Genomic DNA, 27,238 nt, shown 5'->3' with positions numbered 1-27,238 from the left:
AGAGAGCACAAGAAACCAATGTGCACAGCCATCTCACAATGGGAGGGTTAGAGCAGTCAATCTTAAAAAACAGCAGCAACAACAACCACGCACATTGTTTTCTGTGTACGCGTGTGGCTACAGGTACATGGTGTAGCACGCGTGTGGAGGACCTCAGGAGTTGGCTCTCTCTCCTTCTACCATGTGGGTCTCGGGGATGGAGTTCAGGCTGTCAAGTTCCCTGGCCGGCAGAGCCATTCTGCCCACCTGTGGTCAAACTTTTTAAAGTGTGAACTCTACAAGTGACACTCTGTTGACACACTGCCTCATTTAGTCCTGACAATAAAAAGCAGACACTACTCTTACAGATGGAGGTCATTGGGTGAGGCGCTTGATCTGGCATGCTGACTGACTGGCTGCAAAGACTACATCCGAGAACGTGGTGAAAAGAGGGTTTGTCCTTATTCCTGCCAGTCCCAGTAGCTGGAGGCTTGCACCACACGACACAGCCAGTGAACAGCTGAGTAGGGGAGACAGCAGACGGAGGGAGAATGTGGCCTTAGATGAAGGGATGTTGTCTTCATGGTCTGCAGCACCCAAGCTGGCTAAGAGACAACTGCTCTGTTCTCAGAATTCTTTGATGGCACATGAGGTATTTTTAAGTCTAACGTCAATCAATCTTGACTTCCTTTAAACGGCTGCTCTGAAGCCACAATTAGAGATGCCCCACTTTCGCTCAGGTTCATAATTAAGACGCCAGGCAGGATGCCACAGCTGCACGTGCCTCTTCCTCTCCCCTTCTGCTGCATTCTCCAGGGCCAGGCTGGTTAGAGGACCCCAGCAGGGATTCCCGTTGGGTAAACACTATCCACCGCATGGCTTCCAACCACGCCACCCAGGACCAGTTGGTGACTGGGTGATTCTGAACCCACCAACCTGCTGCAGGGTGGACGGCTGTTCCGCCCACCTCTGACCTGAGGTGCTTCTCTGAGATACTCACAGCTTTTCCAGAAGAACCTTGTATTCTTCGTCTCCTCGGCCGCCTTCCACTTCCTGATCCAGCTTGGTGATCAACTCGTTCTCAAACTGAAAGAGAAGACAATTTCACAGGAGGATGTCAGAACCTAAGAAGAGCACATGGTAGGTTGTGGCCAGTCTTTCTAGATCTGGCTCAATCCCTTTCCAATTGCAAACTGTTCCCAAAGTACATGGGGAATTATCTGTAACTCGCCCACCCATGCAGACAGTGCATCACGGTGTATCAAAACATCCCAAAGCAGGTTAGTCCCTGGCTTTACACTTGTTAACACTCCTGAAAAGTTATTTTATTTACCACTATGGATATAAAATAAATTCATAACCACTGTCCCCTTTGTACCTGCTATAGCATAGTCCTATCTGGCCAGAAACTCATGACAATTCTGCTGCCTCAGACTCCTAAGTACTGGGATTATAGCTATACATCACTACCCTGAGCTTCTATCTTGTCCAAGTCTTGAGGATGAAATTATTTTTGCTCTGCATCATAGCTGCAAAACCTTCCTTTCAATACTAATAGATCTGTAGATGTTATAGATGTGAAACAGAGTCACCTTGGTTGTTAATTTGGCTCTATCTGGGATCAACTAAGAGAAAAGCTTCTAGATAGGTCTATGAAAGTATATGAGAGGAATACTCTCCCCAAGAGTGGGTAGTCGGATGGAAAAGGCTGTACCTTTGGCATGCCATTGCTCCTTCTGGTAAGTGCATCTACCCTACTGCTGCTGCCACTTCCTACCATTGCTACCAGTACCACAATCTTTGCTGGATACGGAAGCCTGTTTCTTTGACCTTCCAACTTGAACTGAAGAGCAGAGGTTCTTCAGGAATCCCCCCCAGGCCTTCAGCTCTAGATCAGGAGTGCTGAGGCACCCAGCCTTGTGGGCTGAGCAGCTATGGGCGCTCAGCTTCCCGGGTGCTGACAGCTGTTGGCGGGCTATCCAGCCTGTGCTGCATAAGCCAATGTAATAAATATGTTTTGTAATCTGTACTTGGCATTTTCAATCTGTTCCTCTCCGATTACTGCCGTATACAGTTAAGTACAGGGAGGTCTAGACAAAGCACGGGCTAAAGCTCTCAAAGGGAAGCAGGAATGGTGGGAGCTGGGCCTGCATCACCCTTCCCTCAGCCGGCCACACAGGTTCCACCTTCAGTTCTGGAGTCAGCTGTATCAGGCCAGCTTTTCTTTTCTTTTTCTTTTTCTTTTTCTTTCTTTCTTTCTTTTTTTTTTTTTTTGGATTTTTGGATTTTGTTTTTTTCGAGACAGAGTTTCTCCTTATGGCTCTGGATAGCCCTGGCTGTCCTGGAACTCCCTCTGTACACCAGGCTGGCCTCGAACTCAGAAATCTGCCTGCCTCTGCCTCCTAGAGTGCTGGGATAACAGGCGTGCGCCACCACCGCCCGGCAGCTTTTCATCTTCTAGTTTCTGGGCCAGAAGACCCAACCATAAGTCTAATTCTTTTACACAAGGAAATGTAAAAAATGTAAGTTTTAAAATGCATTTTTTGTTGAAGCTGCTGCCTCTCCATTTGGAGGGATGGTAGAGAAAGCGTAATTGTTACATGGTAGTGAGGTCAGAGTTGGCCTCTTCTTACCATTTGGAAGTTGCCATTTCCGCTCAAGTTGAACTCGCACTGCATCATATCAAAGAAAATGGGGATCGTGGCCTTTCGGAGCTCCACTTCAGGGGTCAGAGTGACTTCCAGAATGGGACCCACCATGGATGGGATGAATTTGATTTTGTGTGGCCCTGACATGAAAACAAATGGGGATGTTAGACTACGACATCGCCCTCAGTCCCATCTCATCCATCTTCTTCTACAGGGCCCAGAAGAGAGGAGAAAGTTCACATGCCACACCATGCCAATCACGGAAGGCTGCCGCAATGCTGCCTTCCGATAGCATGTGGGTGGCATGAGGGCCGAGGCCTCATTGCCAATGCCCAGGTAAGAGGGTACAGAACCCACAAGTCTACTTTACTTCTGGACACATATACAGACAGATCTCAGGGCTAAGTGAATTAAAATAAGAATTCATCATGGATGTGTGTTTTTAATATAACCTGTGCTGAGAAACCTTTGCTTTAGAACAAAAAAGAAAAAGAAAAAGAAAGCAGTCGGGTCTGCCCAAGGTCAGATACTCACCCAGGTTATACCACATGTCCCGGATCCTAAAGCCGATTTCCTTTCTCATGTCCCCGTATCTAGGAAGAAGATCATAAGAACAGGATTTGCAGTGGAGCTGAGCTGTGTGCAATACAGTCATCCCTCGACACGGCAGGGGCTGGTTCCAAGCTCTCCAGACCCCCAGATATGTTCAAGTCTTTTATGCAAAATGGCTTAGGGACTTTGCGCATACGCTATGAGCAGCTTCCCTCACACTTCAATCTCTTTGATGGCTAGGAGTATCTAAAACAAAAGACTGGGGATTCTAATGGTAGAATATTTGCCTACCATGTGCAAAGTCTTGAGTTGATTCCCAGCACCACAAAGAAGAGCCAGTGGATAACTACCATGAACGAATGTTTTCCAGATGTGATAGGGTCATTGACACATGAACTCACAACCACTGTAACTATGTGCAGGAGAGCTACACGAGATGGAGCCAGCCTCAGTGCCTGCACAGATGGGAGAAGGGGATCACCACCCAGCCCTACCACTCCTAGCTGAAGGGCTGGTGGCAACCAATGGATGCTGGGAGAGGGGTGTGTCATGCTTCTTCAGGGATTTAACCCTTAATGGGATGTTGACCATTTTCCCATAGAGGGCTCTATACTCACCCACATACAAGGAGAACCAAGCGGGCTCAGGGGGGTTTAAAAAGCACATGGATGGGAGGGGAAATGGATTGCGGGGTACATAGGAGGAACTGGTAGGGAAAGAGTAGGGTGGATTTAATCAAAACGCATTATATGTATGTATGCAATTCTCCAACTCTAAGTTAAACCAAAAGGAAAATATCTAACACAACATAAATGTTTTGCAAATATGGGTTATATCAGATTCACTGGAAATAATGGCAAGGAGAATGTCTGTAGACATTATGCAGAGTTTGCTGGGGTGGTGGGGCACATATACAATGAGGAGAAAGAAGACAGAATAATCCCCATCCCTCGGGGTCACAGGCAAGGCTCTGGCTCTGTAAAAGATGAGACCAGCATCCATAGAAGTTTCAAAAGAGAACTGAGGCACATGGAGGATCAGGAGGGGGGAGGGGTGCAGGGAGCTTTTGGAACAGGAGGAACCAAAGACAAATGTGGGACGAGAACTGAGAAGGTGCTGTTAAATGTCCACCCAGTGCGGAAGAGTGAAAGAGGCTCCGGCCTCCATGAAGTGTGGAGATGCACGAGGCACTGTGACTGACAGCAATCAGTGGCCTGTGCTGTGCACTTATGCCTTGGCTAAGGAGCGTCCTCACCAGAGTGCCCTTCATAGATCACTTGTAGGCAGACCTAGGCCGTGCATTCTCAGTTGGGACAATCTAAGCCTCAGACGGTTTTTAAACTAGTTTTCTGGTTGTGGCAGGGTATGCTGATAGTCCCAGCACTGGAGAGACTGAGGCAAGCAGATAGGGAGCTTGAGGCTAGCCTGGGCTATTCAGCAAGAACCCAGTCCTGTGTAAGAGGCAGCTTACACATACCTGGATCTAAAATCTCTGCCCTACACTGTTCCCCTCATGCTAGGGATTCCTTTCCTTTCCTTTCCTTTCCTTTCCTTTCCTTTGCTTTGCTTTTTCCTTTCCTTTTTCCTTTCCTTTTTCCTTTCCTTTCCCTTTCTTAGGGATTCCTTTTTCCTTTTTCCTTTTTCCTTTCCTTTCCCTTTTCTTTCTTTCTTTCTTTCTTTCTTTCTTTCTTTCTTTCTTTCTTTCTTTCTTTCTTTCTTTCTTTCTTTCTTTCTTTCTTTCTTTCTTTGTGTTTTTTTTTTTCAAGACAGGGTTTCTCTGTGTAGCCCTGGCTGTCCTGGAACTCACTCTGTAGACCAGGCTGGCCTCGAACTCAGAAATCCACCTGCCTCTGCCTCCCAAGTGCCGGGATTAAAGGCGTGCGCCACAACCACCTAGCAGGATTTCTTAAATATGTTTCTTTTTCAAAATTTTCATTGGAAATATCTTCAGGAGCCATATTTTTTCAATCATATTTTAAAAATTTCTTACTATGCCATTTGAATAATAATGCTTAATGTAATTTCATTGTATCATTGCTAATGATATATCATTAGTATCAGGTAAGCCTATGAGACAAAAATCTGATAAGTATGTCAGCAATGACTATGTCTACTTATTAGCTTATGGTAGCTTGATTTCTAACAAAAAACGCATAAGGAAAGCCTTGTGCTTCCTCTTCTTTGCACCTCTATAACTATATGGCATAGAATTTGCTGGTACCAAGGCTTGGCTTGATCCCTGATCCTCTTATCTATCCTGCGATTTCAGACTTGTACCACTATGCCCAGCTCCCGACCATCCCTTGGCCTCTCTCTCCCTTTATCTCTTTTCTCTTCTTTCTCCCTTCTCTCCTCACATCCCCCTCTGTGTTTCTGACTTGTGACCAGTTTTATCTTCGCTTGTAGCTGCTTAACCCAAATCAAATGCCACCTTCAAAGAGGTTCTATGATTGCTTAAGATGTTTGAAAGAATGAGATTAAAGGACCCTTCTTAAAAACAAGCATCTCTTAATAACCATTAGGGAAATCTACAAAGCAGGCCATACACTGCATCTTCTAAAACAGTCTCTAAATCTTAATCCTTAGTTACTATTAGTCTTGGTTTTTGTTTGTTTGTTTGTTTTTAGGGTGGAACCACAGGCTGAGGGATGTTAACTAATTTGCCCATTTCTCCAGTGGAAACAGAGCTAAAATTTCAAAGTCTTCAATAAATTCAGACTGCTTTCCGATGACAGCCTTGGAACCTCCAGGCTCTCAATGATCTCTGAACCAGACCTGAGAGGAAGCAGTGAAACATGGAACCAAACTGACCATTCCTAAATATAATTCCATTTTTGAATTCCAAGCAATGAAATTTGGAGATAGTTTTAGATTATATTGAGGTTTTCTCATTTCTTTGCAAAAAGTTAAGAAGGCACTATGCCTGCAATTTCCATGCATAGACAGCAGGTGGCAGGAGATCCCAGGCAAGGGCCCATGCTCCATAACATCATACTCCATAGCATCATGGTATGGCTGAGGAGGGGGTGGAGGCACCTTAAGAAAAACAATACGAACCTGGAGGAACTTCAGGTCTATTGACGGATTACACATAAAATCCACACCATCATCAACATGAGCAAAGTTCCTGTGATTTCTAAAGGCAGGGTTTTGTTTTGTTTTGTTTTTAACTTTATATATGAGAGTATCCAGAAGAGGGCATCGGATCTCATTACAGGTAGTTATAAGCCACCATGTGGTTGCTGGGAATTGAACTCAGGACCTCTGGAAGTGTTCTTAACCACTGATCTATCTCTCTAAGTCCCTGTAATTTCTATGACAACATCATATTGCTGACTATAAGCAGACAGCTTACCTTCCTAATGGTCCCCGAACCTTTAAAGGATACTTACTTTTTCACAATTTTGTTGCGTTTGGCTTCTGAGAAAGTTTCAAGCTGGAGGGACTCGTGGGTGAGAAAAGCTACAGCCAAATGGAAGTAATTGTTCCAGAGCTTTGCAGGATGCATGGAATGGGCAAGGCAAAATAGAAAGGAATACCAGTGAGGATCCAGATAAAACACCCACATGCAGGAGTGTTGTACTGCAAAGAAACTCTAATAAAACCCACAGAACTTCTTGTTCCGCCTGGGGTTTCAATTATTCACTGCTGAAAGTTTTGAGACTTAATATTAACCTTTAAGAAAACAACCCAAACTTTACATTTTTCTTTACCCTGGGGGCACAGGAGAAGTACTGCCAAGAAATGTACCTATTTATAGCAGGTGGCTTGGCAATGTGTATCAAGAGCCCTCCAGTTTCTCCAAACTTTTGAACTGGGAAATACTCTCCTGATTTTTTTTTCTCTGTGACTAGTTAAAAACATTTCAACCAAAGAAGGCCCTCACAGCTATTTAGTGTAACAAAAAATAGAAACAATCCGAATGTTCTTAAGAAGAACTTACTCACCGTATCAGAAACCAGCAGCATAGTGACTCATATTCACCCATTAAAAGTACTATGAAAATGTTTAGCATCATTGGAAAGAAGTCAGAGGTGTGAAAAAAGTAAAGAAAGTTGGCCAATGGATCATTAAAGGGTTACAGGGTTCTTTTCTATTTTAGTTTGTACATGATATTATATACGTGTGTGTGTGTGTGTGTGTAAGTCCTCTCCTTACTATGTTCCTATGCATACAGACCCATTCAGTTTGTGCATTTGGCCACAACACTGATAATGAACAATAAAATAGAACCATCTCAACAGAATGGGGAATATATATATATAGCCCCTCTTCTAGTTATATGACTCTCTAGCTTAAAGGTTTGAGATAAAAACAAAAAGCACATAACAAAAGTTGTTCCCTGAACTTAAAGCCCCCAAAGAGCTGGGACCTGGTGGACCTTCATCAGGCCCTGCTGGCTGCACACATAAATGTCCTTCAATGTGTCACATGAAGGAATAAGTAAAGATGAAGCTACCAGATACCTGGGTTTGTTTTGTTTTAGTTTTTGCAGACAGGGTCTCATTATAGCCCTGGCTGACCTAGAACTCACTATGTTAGAACATCCTGATCTAAAACTCATAAAGATCCACCTGCCTCTGCTTCTTCAGAGCTGGCGTTAAAGCCACCATGCCCAGCTGTTACCTATCCTAAAGGTATTCATTTGATAGTAACAGTGTGCTTATGAAATTGCTTGTGTGTACATTCGTGTCTGCATGGACAGAATCAACAGAAAATCTTAACCTTGAAGTTGAGGATGAGAGAAGCCTCCTTAGCCCTAGCTTTGCCAGCTGAAACTTTAGGACCTGTGGTCTGAAACCATTAGCACGTCACTTGACTTTAGTGCATGTTAATTTGTTATTCTGTTGAGATGGTTCTATTTTATTGTTCACTATCAGTGTTGTGGCCAAATGCACAAACTGAATGGGTCTATATGCATAGGAACATAGTAAGGAGAGGACTTAGCATTGGCTGAAGATTCAGGCTTCCTCTGGTGCTCCTGGACTGAATATCTGAGGACCAGGGAGACCACTGTATCTGTGTCTGTATCTGGCTATTCTTGCTATGACAGTATTGCTCATGTCTTCTTTTATGTGTGTTGCCTTTGTGCAATGAAAACCAAACCATTTTATCATGTTTGGAGAACTCCGATTAGGAATGTGCACTTTAGGAAATCGGCAGACCCTGAAACCCTTCTTTATTTAACAGTGATACAATCTGCAATGGCACATTCTCAGCTGACATAGACTCTTGCTATAATGGAAGGCCTTCCACATGGGTGGACGCTTACCTGGAGTTCAAAGCTTGCTTGGTCCATGAAGCTCTTGGTGAGAACTTCAGCAAACTGATTGATGGCACGGAGGAAAACCCTGGGGAGGAAATAACAGATGAGGAAGGCAGCCCCATGCCTCTGGAGATATATCCCCACATACACACTGGACATGAAGCCAAGTGCTCCTGGCTGGGCTGGGAAAGTCAATATAACCTACTGGTGTCCTTAGAGGCCACAGAGCACAATCTACAAAAGGGGAGATAGAAACACTTGTTCTCTCAAGGTCTGGAAGAGCTTGGGGCTGAAGATGAGGGAGAGACTGCAATACGAAGTTCTCTGACCCCAAGCTGGAGGTTTGCACTTGGCTATGACACCTACCCTTATGGGCCAGCATTCTCATGAAATCTCTCTTGAAGCTGTTATCCAATTGGGAAGGGACTTTCTGACTATCAGGACCATGGGAAGTTGACAGTGCTTATATTGATTTGGCTTCTGCAGCTCACTGGCAACATCCAAAGTATAGCAATGGAGTATTATATATATTTAGTTCATTTCATGTCAATTTGCAAGCATGCGTTGCTAGGTAGTAATTCTACAATACTGACACAGTTGCCATGCTCAAACCCTAAGTCCTGGTCTTTAGAAGATTATAGTACGGTAGTGGGTACCCTTCACTTAGACATCTAGTTGTGTTCCAAGAGAGACCATGAAGAGACTTTCAAAGAGATGCAGTAAATGAAGGAAGATGAAGGAAATTAAGGATAAAAAGATCAACAGCCATTTCTGAAAGGATGGGTATCAGAATGAGGTCCAGGAAGGGAGAGTCCTGTGAGGAGAATTTTGAGTGTTTGAAAATACTCTAAGAAAATAAGACAGGAGTCTCGTGACCTCAGTTTCCTCAAAACACAGAATTGTTCTTGGAATGTGTATTCATGTTCCTCCCATGAGTGGCCAATAAGAGTGAATTTGCTTCAGATTATTCATTGTTTAATGGCAATAAAATGTTTAACCCATCCTTTATATGTCTCTATGGAAAAACATGTTTTTGCCACATGCTGCTTGTCTTGTGACTCTAAGAAGCTTGAATTCATGAGAACTTTACCCATGTGACCTTTCTTAACCCTCAGGATATAAACTGTCTGGAGCTCTAAATAAAGTTGGCCACTGCATGAGACTTCCGTCTGCCCCATTAATAGGCTCCATTCTCCCAGGTCCCACCGCCTCTCTCTAGAGCAGTGAAAACTCAGGGCAGAGGCTTCCAGAGGTGACATTTCAGAAGGGCCCTGTGAATGGAAGAACAGTTCACTTCCATCCAGAGAAGATGGAGAAGGCATGGCAGGCAGAGGCAGTGATGTGAGACAGGACACGGTTAGGAACTAGAAGTCTGACTGGTGCAGAGGTGACATGCAGTAGGAGGAAGTGGCTGGAAAGGCAGGCAGGACCTTGAACACGCAGATGAGGAATTTACATGGAGCCACTGAGAGGGCACGCAGAGCTGATGGTCAGTAGGGATTAACACAAGGATGCTGAGGACACTAGCCCAGGCAAGCTAAGACAGCATATGGGAAGAAATTAGTAGTCTAGTGAAGTGGAGTTTCCCAGCCAACACATTGGGGTCAGGAAAGGGGGAAGACCCTCTTTATAAGTGCCAGGTCTGAGGGATAAAGATTTAACAGTGCCTCAAGCATGCACAGCAGACCAGGACATTTCAAGGTCAAATACCCCCAGAATGGCCATGGGCTCTCTCACCTGTTCTGGGTCATATTCATGACCATCCAATCTTTGGCATATACATTCTTTCCAATTAGATCCTTAAACATAATGAAGGTTTCCATGAGAAAGTCCTGTGAAGAACAACAGAAGAATGGTTTAGGAAGCAGGCCCATGCAGTCTTTCTCTCAGCAAGTGGACAGAAAGACCCCTATGTTGGGATAACACATTGAAGGTCCCACAGTTGTGGTCTTTCCTGGAAAGTTATTATGGGCAATGCATTCTTCTATGTAACTGTTGCATAATTTGCTTTTGCTTTTTGTTTTGGTATCATGAAACAAGAGGTAATCTAACCTTGGCCTCCTGACTCAGTCTCCCAAGTGTTGAGATTACTAGTTGTACTGGCTGGTTTTGTGTGTCAACTTGACACAACCCGGAGTTATCACAGAGAAAGGAGCCTCCCTTGAGGAAATGCCTCCATGAGATCCAGCTGTAAGGCATTGTCTCAATTAATGATCAAGGGGGAGGGCCCCTTGTGGGTGGTGCCATCCCTGGGCTGGTAGTCCTGGGTTCTATAAGAAAGCAAGCTGAGCAAGCCAGGGGAAGCAAGCCAGTAAGTAACATCCCTCCATGGCCTCTGCATCCACTCCTGCTTCCTGACCTGCTTGAGTTTCAGTCCTGACTTCCTTTGGTGATGAACAGCAGTGTGGAAGTGAACAGACCCTGTCCTTCCCAACTTGTTTGTGCAGGAATAGAAACCCTGACTAAGACAATAGTGATCAATAGTACTCCCAGCCTATGAGGGATTTTTTGTTGTTGTTGTTGTTTCATGGCATGATTCTACAATGAAAAGAGGGACACAATATTATCCTTATTTTCACAAATGGTTTTACAAGGCTGAGAAAGACTAAGTGGCCACAGAAAATAGGAAGCAAGGTGGGGGCCATGGATCGTATGTTTACAACCCTCATCTCCTTAGTCCTTCTGCTTTGTGCTGTTTGAATACATCTCTTGAACTTCAAAAGTAGCTAACAATCATTTTAATTGAAACATTTTTATTTCATGTATATGGGTGTTTTGCATATATATCAATATTCCACCTGTAGGCCAAAAGCTGGTGTCAGATCCCCTAGAACTATAGTTACAGATGGTTGCATGCTGCCATGTGGGTGCTGGGGTTCAGAGCTGGGTCCACTGTAAGACCAGTCAACATCCTCAAGTCATCAATTTTTTACAGTTCTTAGTTCAAATCCTCCTGACTAGAACAGAAGAAAAGTGCCACACAAGCAGAACAGCCATAGTTTTGCAGGAAAGGTTGCATCACAGTGTCTTGTGAGAACTACAATACGGAATACCACAAGGGCACAAAGTATGGGGCTGTAAAGATGTCTGGTCTTGTCCAAAGGTGGAGCAAGTCAGAAATAGAATGGCTAGGCTTAAAAAAAAAATTAAAAGGTTCTGAAACCATTTTTCTTACTTAGTTAAATTTAGACTTTCCACTGGGATTGCTGCAAAGAAAACCTAATTATTTGCTTCTCTGACTGTGTGTATACAGTCCTGTGGAAAAAGGGACATTGGGCAGTGCTAAAAACACAGTACCGAGAGACAGGATTCCCTGGCCATCTGTCTGTCCATCCATCCATCCTCTACCTAGCTATTATTTCTCTCTATAGATAGATAGATAGATAGATAAATGATGGAAGGATATATATGGTTATCATCAATTTTGAGACTGTCTCATACAGTCCAGGGTGATGTTGAACTAGACTATGCAGTACATGATAACCTTGAATTTAGATCCAAACTGTCTGCCTGTGAACTCAGAAGGCACTTTACCAGTTATCCACAGGAAATTTAAAAAAAGAAGAAAGAAAGAAAGAAAGAAAGAAAGAAAGAAAGAAAGAAAGAAAGAAAGAAAGAAAGGAAGGAAGGAAGGAAGGAAGGAAGGAAGGAAGGAAGAAAGGAAGGAAGGAAGGAAGAAAGAAAAATCATTAGGATATTTTTGTACAGCCCATAAGAATGGAACTATTGATACAAATAGTTGTTCTTCATAGGCTTTGACTGAATGCACAGCACAAGGACAGGCATCTCCACTCATGGAGTTAATCAGTGTTCACATTAAGCCTCCCTGTAGACAGGATCTTACAGATGAGGAAACTTGTTCAGCAAGATGAAGTAGCTTGTGTCAAATTTTCTCCAAGAACTAAGAATGGTTGCATTTCAAACCTGTGCTATCTGCTACACCATCTGCCCTGAAGGAGAGCTCATGGCTGCTTGAGTGAGCTCCACCACCTCCTTCCTCTGTCTGGATTCCCTTGCACCAGATCACTGCAGACACATCCACATATGGCTGATTCCTGAAGCCTTTTCTTGGGCTCCTAGCTTAAACCACATGAACCAACACTATGAAGTCATCATTAGACTAACAGTGATACCTTCCCTCTGTTCTCTAGTTTTGTCTACCACATGGGCATTGTAGGAAGGAAGATGGGGGTGAAGGAGCGTATCAATGGTGGTACATCAGCTACATGTGCTCAGGATGGTGAGGGTGGAAAGCAGAAAATGCATAGCCTGAGGAAGAATGAGCTATGCATGGATGGCAGAAACCATCCGATCATCGCCTGGCTAACACAGCCCATGTTTAGCCCATGGCTCAGAGCCCATCTTTAATGACAGCTTAATTCCACGAACAGTTAGTTCCCTGAAGATTTTAGAGGGATGGTTATAGAAACTATGAACACACCTTTTCCTTTGAAAGCAACAGGAGATCACTTCCAAACACTGTAAGGGGTAGAGGGGTGACCTCTGTGTGCTTCCCAAAGAAGAGAGGCAGCTGAACACAGTCCAAAAAACCAGCATGCTCAGTCACGGAGATGCCACACATGGCTCAAGGAACCAAAACCTCCTTAAATGAGAAGCAAACTTCAGGGCAAAAAGATGTCTAAGTGTTTCAGAAGAAGAGCCCACACTGAGCCCATGTGGGATGATGACTGTGCCAGTGTTAAAGTCTTACTTAAACTCTGTCAGGTTGGAGGAAGCATCTACTTTCCTTCTGGTGCCCTCTGTGGACATCCATTCCCATCGCAGTGGTCATGAAGGGAGCTTTGAACTGTCCTGCTCAGCTTCAGCTGTTGGTCACTGTAAGAACTCTTCGGATGGACCTAGCTCCCTTGGTACTTATACTGCGTCTCAGAATGATGGACGTGCACATCTCTTCCCTCTGCCTCCCAAATGCTGGGCTCATAAACCCATTGTGGACTACAATGCCTGGCATTACAAAACTAAGGATTATATGCTTCTCTTTGCAAGTTTTTAAGTAATAAGAAAAATAAAGAAGGCAGGAGAGGATAAAACACCTGAGAAGGCACACACAATAATAAATACCCAAAGAAATGAAGAAATGAATACCCACAGAAATGAAAAAACGAAATGACTTGGAAAAAAACCAAACGGACCTTTTCCTATTTCCTATAGCACCTGAGTGCCATAAGAAGTAGGATGCAGCTGAATTTTCATTTGTAGGAATTTTCTTAGGCAGATTATTTGCCAGTAAAGCCTAAGATGCAACTGCTCTTACCATTAGTATCACCATGGCTTAGGACATAATACTAGGAAGTGAGTTCATATGGAAGCAGGAGGATCATGACTTTGAGGTTAGTCTGGCTACTAGACAAGAATTGTCTCAAAACACACAAACATACACACATGTGCACATACATACTCACATATGCACATTCACATACTTACACATAAACATACACACACACATACATACAAACCCACATCAACACACATGCACATACACTCAAGTGCACAAGCATACCTCTAAGCATACTCTCTCTCTCTCTCTCTCTCTCTCTCTCTCTCTCTCTCTCTCTCTCTCTCTCTCTCATACACACACACACACACACACACACACTTGAGTGTTGCCAAGACCCAAAGCAGACAACTTACCATGATGTCCTGCCTGGTTTTGAAGGTGCTGATGTAGAGGCTGTAGTGGCTGTCCTCCATTTGTCGTAAGACGGCAATCATGCAAGCCACAAAGCTTCCCTGAGAGGAAAGCAGCGGGGTCAGTGTTCCTTAGAGTAACTGAGAAGAGACTTTGGGCCTCATGGATTTTGAGATTTCTGCCCATTGAGCTCTATCTGCAAAGACACTTGGAACTCGAAACCCTGCTTCCAATGGTCCAAAGGCACAGGCTTTGCAGTTCTGCTTCAAGTACCTCCTAGTGTGAGTTAGGAGACCTGGAGCCTCAGGTACCCCACTAACAGCTACAATGTTTGGAGTCCTCTGGGTCTAGCAGTGGTTCTCAGCCTTCCTAATGGTGAGACCCCTTAATACAGTTCTTCATGTTGTGGTGGCCCACAACCATAAAATTTTTTTCATTGATGAGTGTACTTTTGCTACTGTTATGAATCTTAATGGAACTATCTTATCTGTAGATGGTCTTAGGCAACCCCTGTGAGAGGGTTGTTAAACCTCAGAGGGACTGAAACCCACAGGATGAGAAACGTTAGTCTAGGTGCATTAAAGTTAAGGTAAACTAGTTTGTGGGTTCTGAGTTCCTGGTTGGGGCAGAACTGAAAAGACAAGATGAATCAAATCTGAAGGCTTGAAAGGTGGGGGAGGAGTAGAAATAAAACAAAAGGTGTTGGCCAAACATCCGTGGGGCTCTGGGTGGTAGGTTTAGGTTTCTGGAGCATTTGGGATTTGGGGGTTTAGGGGTTGGAAATGCTCTATCATTAAAATCTATGTGAATAGTCCAAAATTCTAAAAACTACAATTTTTGAAATCTGTCAGTCCCAATTATTTCTGAAAAGGGATTTCTAACCTGCAGCGATGCTGGGGAGGACAAGAACCCATGTGGGCTGCTTCTCTGATGCTAGAACCCTTTGGACAGTTACATCTAGTCTTCAAAACCTGTGGTTCTCTGTGCCAGACTCTGAGAAGGGACCAGAGAAATCCATGATGATTGTAATGTCTGCTTGTGAGGTCTGAGCTACACACTCAGGGTGCTTCTCCCTCAGCTAAACGGATTTTAGTCACAGACCTCATTTTCTAGTCAGAGGGAAAATGTACCACCCTTTGTATTCATGTAAACACAAAAGCCACACCAATTTAAATGAATTTGGCACAGAGGTGTCGGCTTAAGAAGGGAAGAGACCTGGGACCCACACAGTGGAAGGAGAGAAATGATCCTGAAGGTTGTTCTTTGACCTCCAGACATGCACCATGGCACGTGTGCCCTCTTCCACATACACACATGCAAAGTAAATAAGTTTAATTTAAGAAAAGAAACATTGTGCCCCCGAGAACAGCGAGAAAACGAGGTACCTTCAGCAGAGGTTGTTCTTTGACTATTGTTTACTACATGATGTAGAAATGACTGCATTGGGGGAGAAGCCAGAAGCCAGGCCGTGAGAAGCTCAGGGATGGAGAGAAAGCTCAGTCTCTTGGAGAGTCCACAGTGACTCCCTCAAAGTCACCAGCTCATTGCTTCTGGATGCTTACAGTTCTTCTATTCGATGTCACCACTGCTTGCTCTCCCGCTGGCACTACTAAAGTCGCCTGTGCTGGATGCTATAAGGTCTTGATTCGATGGTATCTTGCTGTCAGTCTGGTGTTTCTCGCTATCTGCTCCTTGCCTCCTTATTCTTAATAAGTCAGCCATTCAAAATCAAAGTGTGGCTATCTTAGATCATCCTTTGGACCATACTGAAGAGTCCTCTAATCAAAATCTAACCTCAGCTTTGGGTATAATCAATAGACACTTTTTCACTATAATCATGACACCATCCAGCTTTCATCATTACTATGGCCTAGATTTTGTCCTTTATTGAGAACCATTTAGGCATAATAGATAGGTCACTGGCCTTCCTCAGAATATACTACACTGACAACTAATCTTTAATGACATCTGCCTTTTACCTTCAGCTTAAAGAACCTCATAATCTAAAAAGATCCTGTTAGAAGCTGAGATATGCTTATAATGTGTAACTGTGAAATGGGGCCCTACATGGGTTCAGTGTCAAACCATAGTCAGACCATGTGTCTGCAGTGTGGGCTACTAGGAGAGACTCACAATGTGAGGAGACTGTCGGCTCATCCCAATCACAGTCCGGTTGATCCTTCTCAACAGCCTCTCCATGATCAGCTGTATGTGTGCTGAAGTGGGACCCTGCGGGAGAAACACAGCTGTGACATCCCCAGCTAATAATGCTGAGCAGATGAAGGGGTACCCGGGACAACCAGGAACACACAATGGGAAGGGAAAGGAAAAGCACTAAGTTCTTGATGCTTCTGTGCAGGGGCAAATTAACAAACAAACAAACAGGACCTCCCCCCAATCAAACTTCAAGGTTAAGGGTTTGTTGTGCAATAAATGTTTGTGACTCCTTTTCAGTATAAATGTTAAAGATAATATCAGAGGACTCCTGGAAGGTAATTAAGGTTACAAGGGTGGCGCACTGATCTGAGGGCATTAGTGCCCTTATTAGAAGAGACAGTGACGGGAGTGTATACATTTGCACTTATACTGTCTGCCTCTTGCTGGTGTAGACAGAGAGGAGAGTCCATGAGAACACACAGGGAGAGGGTGGCTGGCCATCAGTGAGCCTTGCAGAGTGTCCTCAGCAGAGCTCACCTACGCTGACATCCTAACCTCAGCCTTCCAGCTTCTAGCATGTCCAAGTAACTAAGCTTCTGTTTAAGCCCAGCTATACTGTGGTGTACCCAGAAGACTGGGTATTGTTATTCTAGGACTTAGTGTCCTAACAGTCACATGTGACTCAGGGCCATTATTCCTCTTCATCAACCTTTAGTTCTCATAACCGGGAAGGGAGGAAGATCACAGTGCTCTTATGGGACTCACTGGACTAATGCAACACAGTGCCGAATACACGTGCACACGGATTCCTTCCCTGTCTGTAGCTGACATTACATTCACACAGTTTCAGGGTATCCATTTTTCCTTTATCAATAATATCAACTGCAGATAGCTTCTTGGTTTGGGCTGGGAGCCTATAGTCCACTTGTCCCTCACAGTGCTGGGACCCTGTCTGGCTTGAACCTGACAAGCCTTGTATATACCAGCACAGTTGAGTAGATGACTTGACTGGTCACATTTTATTCACTACCACGTTCTTGGTTAAAAACCAAATTTCAAATCAAGGCACTACTGGCATGTATTTTCAATTTAATCATGTGGTTCCTATAAGGATGCGTATGGATAAAAAGGGTATGGATTATCTATGATGAATAAATATCAAATGAATTATACAAACAGTACTCGAACTCCTTGGGCTCAAGGATATGAAGAGACAAATTTAGGGATGAATCGGAGAAAACAATAGGATCTTCACATGCTTCTGGGCTCAAGGATGGAACAGAAGGAATATAGAAGCACCCAAGGGAATGAGAAACTGAGGAGGAGGTGGATGGCTGCGCGGAGGGCAAGCCAGTCAAGTACAGTAAGCCTTGGCTGTGAGACTCAGAGAGAGTATTTCCTGTGTCCTTTGGCAGGGTAGACTCTAAAGACACTGCTGATAAGCACAGGCCAGAAGGCACAAGTGGTCCCCGCTGTGTGAGAAGTCCTGCCCCTGGCAACCATCATTTGTTTGGGGTGAGGTTCTTCCTCTATGCCATCAGTGTTCAAGACAACATGCTCTGTGCAGTTTCTCAGCATCTCCAGTGGAGCCTGAACACGGGACATAGGAGATCTAGGCAGGTTCAGCTCCTGTTTTCTCAAGAGGTGTGGTCAGGGGCTAGATCTCAGAGAATGCCAAATTTAAAAACATTTCTAATGGGCTCCAGAGACGTGGTAACAATGTCAGAGAGAAGATAAGACCAGAATGCAGAAGCTCAAGAGGTTTCTTCAGGAAAATCATCAATCTTAGCAGAAATTAGTTCTTTTCCTTCTTTTAAGGTTTGGGTGTGTACGCATGTACATGTGCATTTACCTCTGCATATGCATATGGAAGCCAGTGCCTCTTCTTTCTTGCTATTTTATTTGCCGAGTGAGCTACAGATCACTATTTTAGCTACACTAGCTGGCCAGTGAGCCCTGGAAGGGAGTATGTTTGTCTCTACATAACAGTGCTGGGGTTACATACCTGTATGTGCAGCCATGCCCAGATTTTGCATGTGTGCTAGGGAATCTAAATGTAGGTTGTCATGCTTGTATAGTAAGCTCTTTACCCTGTTGACCATTCTTCCTAGCCTATGAACTTACAGATATGTTTGTCTGATTGTTTGTTTGTTTGTTTGTTTGTTTTGAGAGGGCGGTCTTACCAAGTAGCCATATCTGGCCTGGAACTTACTAGGTAGATCAATCTGAGCTCAGTCTCAGAGATCTGCCTATCGTCACCTCTTGAATGCTAAGATTAAAGTGTGTACCATCACACCTGAGCACTGTAGAGTCCATAAGAGCATAGCCAATGACCTCCATGGTAGGCCAGTTAGGAAAAGCAGTCCACTGGGACCCTCACACTAAAGCCATTTGCTTATCGGTCTCAACCTAATGTAAGGTACATCATGTTTAGTCCATTCTAAAAGGGGCACAGCTTGCTCTATTACCTCAGTGCTCCTACACTTCCTGAGATGAAGAAGACCACAGTTTCCTGCTGGGTGCAAAGGGACCAGCAGAGGCTCAGGCCACAGGTCACTGGACTTACCACATCCGTCCTGTCTAGCACCTCTAGGATGTTGCTTAGAAGCTGTGAGCTTGCCTCATGGTCGGGTTTGGTCGAGTGGTCGTCTAGCTGGCCACTGAGCTGGTCTGTCAGGAGCGGCAGCAGCACCTCCCTGCACTCTGAAGAACAGAAAATGGCTCAGGCATGGCTACACTTGCCTCTGAACACCCTGCAGTCAGCCCGGCCAGAAGAGCACATGGATTTAGGCCTGAAGCATCACCCTCAACCAAGAAACTCCTAGCACAGGCGGGTGAGAAGTGGGCACGGACTACAGTCTTTCCTTTTTCAAAGCTGGAGATTGATAGAGGGCTTCTGCCTCTATAGTTGAGACACAGGCCCAAGCCCTAACAGTGTGTAAATTATGTAACAATTTCACCACGTTTTACTTTTCAAAACCGTTTGTATTGTCTGTGTACGCGTGTGCCTGTCACACATATGCTTGCTTGGGTTCATGTGTTCCAAATTCAAGCAGTGGTCCATGGCGGCTACAAGAAAGCATCAGATCTAAATAAAGCCGGTGTTACTGATGGTTGTGAGCTGCCATTTGGATGCTGGGCATTGAACCTGGGTTCGCCACAAAGCAGCAAGTGCTGTTAATTATTTAGCTCTCTCTCCAGCCTACCCACCCACTCCCATTTTTGGATTAAAATTTTAGTTTTCTGGGTTTTTGATGCTAGAGATTGAGGCCATGGCTTACACATGATAGGGACATGCTCTACACCACCAGCTCCTCTACAGTTTGTTTGTCTGCTTTCTAAATGTTACCATGAACACTAAGTTACAGGAAGTAGATAAAAACAAAAACAGACAGCCATGTTCTCAGAAAGTTTCCACTTGCCCAAGACAGTTATCAAATCCCTGTGACTCCCTTGTCCCTCATAGCACATCTGGCTCACACCTTTGTGGATGTGTGGTTTATGGAGAGAGTCATTACATCCTTTCCTTGGGATCTCTGCCACAATGGTACTTCATTAGGATGACTCTAAATTCTCCGGACATTACAAAGGTGACTGTAAGCAGTGATTTTACTGCCACCAACTAGAAATAACTAACTTGTGACTGGAGAGATGACTTTTGAATTTGATCCCCAGAAAACATGTAGTGGTAGTTCCCACCAGTTCCTCTGACCTCTATGTATGTGTGGTAGTATGCATACATAAATATACACATACATACATGCATGTATATACAGAGGGGGGGAGGGAGGGAGGGAGAGCAAGTGAGAGGGAGGGAGGGAGAGGAGGAGAGAGAGTAAACATATAAAATGTAAAAGGATAAAATAAGATAAAAGGTAAAGAACCATCTAGCCATGGGTGGTGGTGTGTGCTTATAATCCTAGCCCTCAACTGATAGACGGAAGAGCTAGGGTTTGATGTCAGCCTGGACTACAAAGAGAAGACTGTTTCTGTACAAAATTAAAGAAACAACAAACAAGAGTAACAACCATCAGAGATGCTAAGCCAGGCTGGAGAGATGATGGCTCTGCAGGAAAGAGCACTTACTGCTTTTCCAGAGGACCTGAGTCTGGTTCCCAGTACCCACATCAGGTGACTCAGATCCACCTGCCACTTCAGCTCTAAATCAGACACCTCTTCTGGCCTCCTTGGGCACTCGTATGTACACACACACACACACACACACACACACACACACACACACACTTACAGAGGGAAGCAGGAGATGGGGGGAGGATAAGAAAAAAAATCTTAAACTGACTTCAGTCTCTTAAACTTCTTCCCCAGAAGGTCCTAACAATCATTAAACTGAGTGGGTGCTGGTGGTGCATACCTTTAATCCCAGCACTCAGGAGGCCGAGGCAGGCAGGATCTGAGTTTGAGGCTATCCTGGTCTACAGAGTCAGGGCTATAGGATAGTCAGGGCTATGCAGGAAAAAAAACCCTGTCTCAAAAAACAAAACCAAGCATAAACAGTCAGCCAACAGTCAACAGTATTACCAGGGCCAAATTCATATCAAATAAAGCAAGAAACAAAACTCAGGCAGGGAAGGAGGCACTGACTGGACATGGCCTGGTGGGGGATGGGGCAGAGGCTGTGCGATCTCTTTCCTGCACTTAACTAAGACCCTGACTTAAATATCACATATGTGAAAAGGAAGAATGAGAGTGGTATTTAATATAGTGGAATGTGTGTAGTTAATAGACCAATAATATTTTGTATAAATGACTTCAGCACCAATAAATTTTGGTATTCACAGAATGTCCTAGAATCAGTCCTTCATAAATATCAAGGAAACCACCACAATTTTCTTTTTGGTGATATCCGGATTCATTTCGGGACTGGATTAGTAACTTCACAGAACAATAAATATCATATAGACTTGCTACGAACATATTTCCATGTCCAATTTAAATTACTTGTTAAGATAAACTAATCTACTCTCAGCCAGACAGAGCGACCAGAGAACAGAGAATTGAAGTACCAGCCAAAGAAATGCTTGCTGTAAAGCCGTGGGTAGCAAACCACTGGGGCACACAGTGTACTCTGTGGAAGTCAGCTGACTTCTTCCCCAAACGCTGCAGGTTTTGAGGGAGACTCACCTGCCTGCTGGAAAAGGCTGCTCTCCACTATCTTGGTCATGCAGTTAAGTTTCTGCCGGACCAACTGGTTGTCAGGAATGCTTTGGATGAACTTGCAGAAGAGCACACTGGAAGAGAAGTGTGGGGTCAGTGTGATCACTTGGCCCGTCTGAAGGCATCCCTACACACTTCTATGAAGGCATCCCTACACACTTCTATGAAAGCACCCTTACACACTTCTCCACTAGAACTCATTGATGACCTAAGACTTGATTTGAGAGCATCTCTGGGGCTACATTCCTGTTCCCTAGAGGGTTCTGCCTTAGAACTGAGTTTGCCCTTGGGAGACAGTAGCACACCCAAACTGGACATCACTTTCCAGGTCTGCCTGTTGCTTCAGCTTCTACAACACGCCTTTTCTAGCAGTCTCCCCTCCCAGGGCCACCATAGTCTGCATGCCTAGGATACTTTCTTTTGCATAGATCCTTTTCCCACTGAGAGTACAAGTCTCTTCCAGGAGCCAGCTTTGTGTGTTCTTTTATCTCTTCCACGAACTGAGCACACATGTGTTCGTTCAAATCGTGTTCTGCTTCTCACCTGAGCTCCATGGGATCAAACACCAGTTTGACGTCATTAATTATGCTGGGAAGGTACTTTAGGGCCGCCCCCTGTAAGAAGCAGAAAGGCAATCAGTGTCAAGGCAGACAAAAACCAAATATACCACTGTGTCCCAGGAGGGAAGGGCAGGACTTGGGGCTTAAATAAGGAACTAGAAGCAGGTGCCCTTGCCATGAGATGCCGGTGTCTTTTTTTTTTTTAAGATTTATTTATTTATTATATGTGAGTGCACTATAGATGTCTTCAGACACCCCAGAAGAGGGCATCAGATTTTATTACAGATGGTTGTGAGCCACCATTTGGTTGCTGGGATTTGAACTCAGGACTTTCGGAAGAGTGGTCAGCATGCTTAACCACTGAGCAATGTCCCCAGCACCCGAGATGCTGGTGTCGTTAAGAGTGACCTCCCCCAACTTCCTTCTGAAAATGGAGGCCCAAGCCTCGCTCTTCATGACCAAAAGGCTCTGTGCATATTTTGGAGGCAATTCAAGTTTCCTTCACCAAGTTACCATTAAAAGCAAGGAAGACATTCAAACTGGAGCCCTAGAAGGGAAAGGAATCCTCAAACTGGAAGGATTGCACGCCTTCCAGTCTGTAAAAACTGTTGCTGCTGGTGGTGACTTTAACACTTAAAGAAGGAGGCAGAGGAAAGATGGAGAAAAGCAGCAGCTACCTGTGACAGTAGGGGATCAGTCTGCTAAAATCAAGAGTTCAAGCAAGATTTGTAACAGTCATTCACATGATGTCTGAAGAGGCAACCTGTCTTTGGTGAGTTGATGCTTGAATATACAACTTCGTGCGGAAGTTAAAACATGGACATCTTTACTTTTAGTGTGTGTCTGTTTTTTAGCAAGGTTGTGCCTAGACCCCAGGACCTCATGCGTGCTATGTAAGCATTCTACCACACATCCACAGCCTCATGCACTTCTCCTCTACTTCTGCCCATTCGGCTAAGCGTCTCCTGCTTTTCATGAGCCTGCTTCACACATACACACCCATACCACGTCACATTTTCATGAGGGGCCTTCAAGGGGTCCCCCCACAAAGTCACCAGGCTGACCTTGATCTTGACAGCTTCTTCCAGAGGCCTGTCCATCAGTGTGTTGAAAGCAAGAAACAGCTGGCGGATTGAGTTGTTAAATTCGTCTCCATCTTCGCTCTGACCATAAAACCTAATGAGAAAAAAAGAAAATAGACAGTAGACTTGTGGTCTCAAAAAACAACACTAGAGGTCAGTGCCTTGCTGGCCACCATCTTTGACCGTGCAGAAACATCTCATAGCCCCCCCCCCCCCGACTGTTTTTAAGGGACTAGAAATCAGCCCAAATAGACTGAAATGACATCAAGACTCTGATAAAAGCAACGTAGGAATTTGTAGGTGAAGCCCTAACACCGAGTCTACAGCTGGCTAACCAGGACTGTCATCTGGAGCTAACCGAAGGGCCTAAAGCTGGAGATGCCTTTGAGCCTGGCACTTTGTGTATACTACCCACAGAAGAAAAAGAACAGAAAGTCACGGTGCAGATGTAGCAGGTGGAGCCAAGCATGGCTGCCTTCCTCAGCGCATGACCAAGGATAAGAGGCATAGGCAGCCAGAACAGATACCTCTGCGGTCTGAATTCCAGCATCCCCCCTCCCTACTGTCTCAGCCTCGATATGAGCCAAGGTCAAAGGTACTGCAGAGAAGATCCCCAACCTAGCCTACGAATCCCAGCTGTTACACACTTTCTCCACTGTATCTCCCAGGAAGTGCTGGCCTGCTCTACTTCGGAACCTTGAATGTTATTATTGACAAGCACTTGCTTTGAGTAAAGCATTCTAATTATCATCAGATATGTGTCATCAACTCAGAAGTCTCTGGGTAGTTTCTCCAAACACAGACGTCTCAAGGAGAAGAATGTACCCTAGGTCACTGATAGCAAGGCCACTAAGTATTCAAGAGTAGGTATAATGGATTCAGAATATAAGAGCACATGCAAACACATACTTATAGATATATATTTCTGCTGGTTTCCTCCATTCACACGTACATACTGACTGATATCTTTCTAAAAATCCAAAGTCTAAAAATTCTCCAAAACTCCAAAACTTTTACATGTATAAAGTTCCCCATCTAACTATATAAGGGGTCAGTCAAAATGTATATGCATGAAGAGATTGTATAAAATTACCTTAAGCCTCAAAGCAGTTCAAAGTCAATCAAAATGGAACACACTTTAAATTTGTGCTCACTTCTCAACTGTCCTTGCTTCAGCAAACACCATCACTGTCTACCCTGATGTCAAGGTTGTCTCTGGCTCTCCCTTTCTGTTGCTGACCCATCAAGTCCTACAATATCTAATTAGCTCTTCCTCTAGAATCAACCCACCTCTGCAGGTGCATCTGAGGTACAGCCTCAGCGTCTCACCCCGAGTACCCTATCAGGTGGTCAATCACTTTCTACACAGGAAGTGAGATGATCATTTAGAAGCCAGAGATTATTCTCACTAATCAAACTGCCAGTGCTGCCCCGACACTGAGAGAGAGACAAGCTCCTGGCTTGTCACAAAACCTGTCACTCTAAAAGCCATCATCACCAATCAAGACCTCTAGAGCAAGCAGCAAATCGACCATTTACACCCATGAGTCCTGGTGCCTTACTGCTTTCGTATTCTCTAGATGCAGAAAGACCTCGGTGGACCTTCTCCAGTGGTCTCATAATTCACCTCTGCCTTGAGCCCCAAAGATCTGAAGCTTGGTTATCCCATGACCAACCAGTACAAACAAGCATGAAGAACAAGGGGGATCTGGACGAGTACCAGCAGCATTCTATCCTGGGACCATTACCTCAAGTAGAGCACCCGAGACTGGATGATGAATCGGAACAGGTACTTCAAGGCTTTCAAAGCAGCAAAGAGCAATTCCGTCTTGCTAGGGTCCTCGGCATTAGCCACATAAAAGTTCAGTACCTTGGAGAGTTTCCTAAAAAAGGTAGGAAAGCAATGTCATGTGCAACATATAGAGCTTACAGATTTAGGGTATACAACAGAGACAGAAACAGTGGTCAGCTGGGAAGCACAAGGCCCAGCTTTCAAGTACAGCCTCTTAAATATGCCCTAAACAGGCAAACTAACTGCTGTTTTGTTTCCGCATCTGTCTAGCTTTGACACTTCCCTTTGTGGAAATATTGGGAAAAGTTAGAAGTAATGAATTCCACAAGACATGAGCATCTTTGGTGGAACTGAGAAAAAGGATCAGAGATGACAGAGCTGGAACTAGGGGATGGCTCAGGGATTAAGACACTTGTTATATATATGAGAACTGGGGTTTGGATCCATAGAACCCAAGTAAATGCCAGGTGTGTCGGGTGGATCACCTGTAATCCAGTGCTCAGAAGTCAGACACGGGGAGCCTAGAGGCAAGCCATCTAACTAAAGTAGCTACACCCACAAGTTTCAGGGCAGGGATCCAGGAAGACTGTTGACACCAGCCTTGGGCCTTCAAAGGTAAATGAACACACAAGCATACACACACACACACTCTCTCTCTCACACACACACACATACACACACATATACGCGTGCATCCATATACATGTACCCAGGCACACCACCTACACACACACACACATGCACGCGCACACATGAAAAAGTGGGAAAGGGAATCAAAAAGTTGAAGAGACTTGCCTTATGGGGCTATTGATTTTACTGGCATGTAAAGTAGACATGTGAAGGACAGATGACTGCAGTTGCCTAAGCTAATTCCTTTCAGCCTGTTCCAACCCTTTGAAATCGACGTGGTACCAGAGAGACTTCGCTGATGAGAAAAGTGGACTCAATCTGACTTTATATCATCTGTTATTCCAAACTTGCCAATAGACAAGTATCTTTGGGATTTGATATAGTTTTACATTTTATTATGACTTGTATATGTACGGGTACCTGTGCACTTGCAGGTAGAGGCAAAAGGTCAACCACAGATGTTCTTCACAACATCTTGTTTATTGATACTTAGTCTCTCACTGAATCTAACGTGAGGTTTTGATTAGGCTGGCTAGCCAGTGAGTCTGAGATCTCTGGCCAGCTCTGCCTCCCTAGCACTGGGATTAGAAGCATGCACCACAATGCCCCTCCTTACTTAGGTTCTGGTGACTGAACTCTGGTCCTCAGCCTTGAGCAACCACTTTATGGACGGAGCCATTTCCCCAGCACCATACTTTAGGGTAACTCTTGAAGACATCTACATTCCAATTATTTTTGTCTCCCCTCACTCTTGTGTGTGTGTGTATGTATGTGTGTGTCTGTGTTTCTCCGGTAGGTAAGCATCTGACTTTAACTTCTTCCTGGCCTGGTCTACGTGCTGTTATGGTCTTGTGTCTGCAACTATTGAAAATTCCCTTAGGAGGTAGGTGAGAAAGTGAGAATCTATAATCCCAGCTCTTGGGAGGTAGAGGCAGGAGAATCAGGAATTCATGTTTGCCCAGGGCTCTCATTATGCTCAGTGTAATTAGAATCTATACTAGATATCCTCAGTTGTAGCTGCTGATCCCTTGGAAAGTCAAGGTGCTGGGTGGAAATATACCAAATGCCAGTGTGTCTGCTCCCCTCTTGACCCATGAGGCAATCACTGATCATAAGGCTAGCTGGTATGTTGCATAACATGTTATTTGCATGTCTTCTGTTTATGTATCTTCCTGACACAGAATGATCTGACCTGGTACATCAGAGAGCCATAATCAACATGATCTGGCAGGAGCCACTGTCCAGAGGACAGTTAACCAATCCCAGCTACATTCCTGTCATGATGTGGTCCCATTACTCAGCACAGTAACTGGAATTCAACAATAGGGGTTGGCAGGCCACATGGGGAGCTGAGTACCACAGGGAGAAACAGTAACCATGATAGGCTGGTTCCTCTAGTCAGCAAGCCACAAACTGCATACTAAAAGGTTGTTCTATGCAAAAGGCTAAAACTATTGCCTGTTGGGTAAAAGGAAAATAAACCAAATTACCCAATGTCCTACAAGCAATCAGTTCCCTAAAACACTGTGGGGTAGGGCTGAGGGCGTGGCCCGACCTTCTACCAGACTTGGTTTTGCCTAGTTCACTGTCCGACCCTTTGGTGCCTCTTAATTATCTCATTTAATTGGATTCATAAGGTCCTGAGTTTGGTCGTCTTGTTTTGGAATTCTGTGCCTGCCTTCATCTCTCTGTTGTATGCCCTTGGGTTTTGTCTTTTTAGTTTTGTGTTTACATATACATTTGTACA

General features: G+C 44.5%; 1 protein-coding gene across 3 annotated transcripts in view; it reads right to left on the bottom strand.

The window, feature by feature from the left end:
- Dock5 (dedicator of cytokinesis 5) overlaps positions 1-27,238 on the bottom strand; it is a 179,481-nt gene that overhangs the window by 31,091 nt on the left and 121,152 nt on the right. For all 3 annotated transcript variants that reach the window (XM_052191114.1, XM_052191113.1, XM_052191115.1), the window contains exons 22-34: positions 24,818-24,952; positions 23,052-23,163; positions 21,971-22,041; positions 21,395-21,501; positions 18,819-18,955; positions 16,229-16,324; positions 14,098-14,196; positions 10,183-10,277; positions 8,452-8,530; positions 6,572-6,672; positions 3,162-3,220; positions 2,613-2,767; positions 980-1,065 (exon numbers count right to left, since the gene is read on the bottom strand). In XM_052191114.1, coding sequence (XP_052047074.1) covers positions 980-1,065; positions 2,613-2,767; positions 3,162-3,220; positions 6,572-6,672; positions 8,452-8,530; positions 10,183-10,277; positions 14,098-14,196; positions 16,229-16,324; positions 18,819-18,955; positions 21,395-21,501; positions 21,971-22,041; positions 23,052-23,163; positions 24,818-24,952 — 1,332 coding nt within the window. The remainder of the gene's footprint in view (positions 1-979; positions 1,066-2,612; positions 2,768-3,161; positions 3,221-6,571; positions 6,673-8,451; positions 8,531-10,182; positions 10,278-14,097; positions 14,197-16,228; positions 16,325-18,818; positions 18,956-21,394; positions 21,502-21,970; positions 22,042-23,051; positions 23,164-24,817; positions 24,953-27,238) is intronic.

This window comes from Apodemus sylvaticus, chromosome 8 (genome assembly GCF_947179515.1).
Source record: "Apodemus sylvaticus chromosome 8, mApoSyl1.1, whole genome shotgun sequence".
In the NCBI taxonomy this organism is placed as follows: Eukaryota; Metazoa; Chordata; class Mammalia; order Rodentia; family Muridae; genus Apodemus; species Apodemus sylvaticus.
Note: the sequence above shows the minus strand (reverse complement) of the source record. Positions and strands in the feature narration are given on the sequence as shown.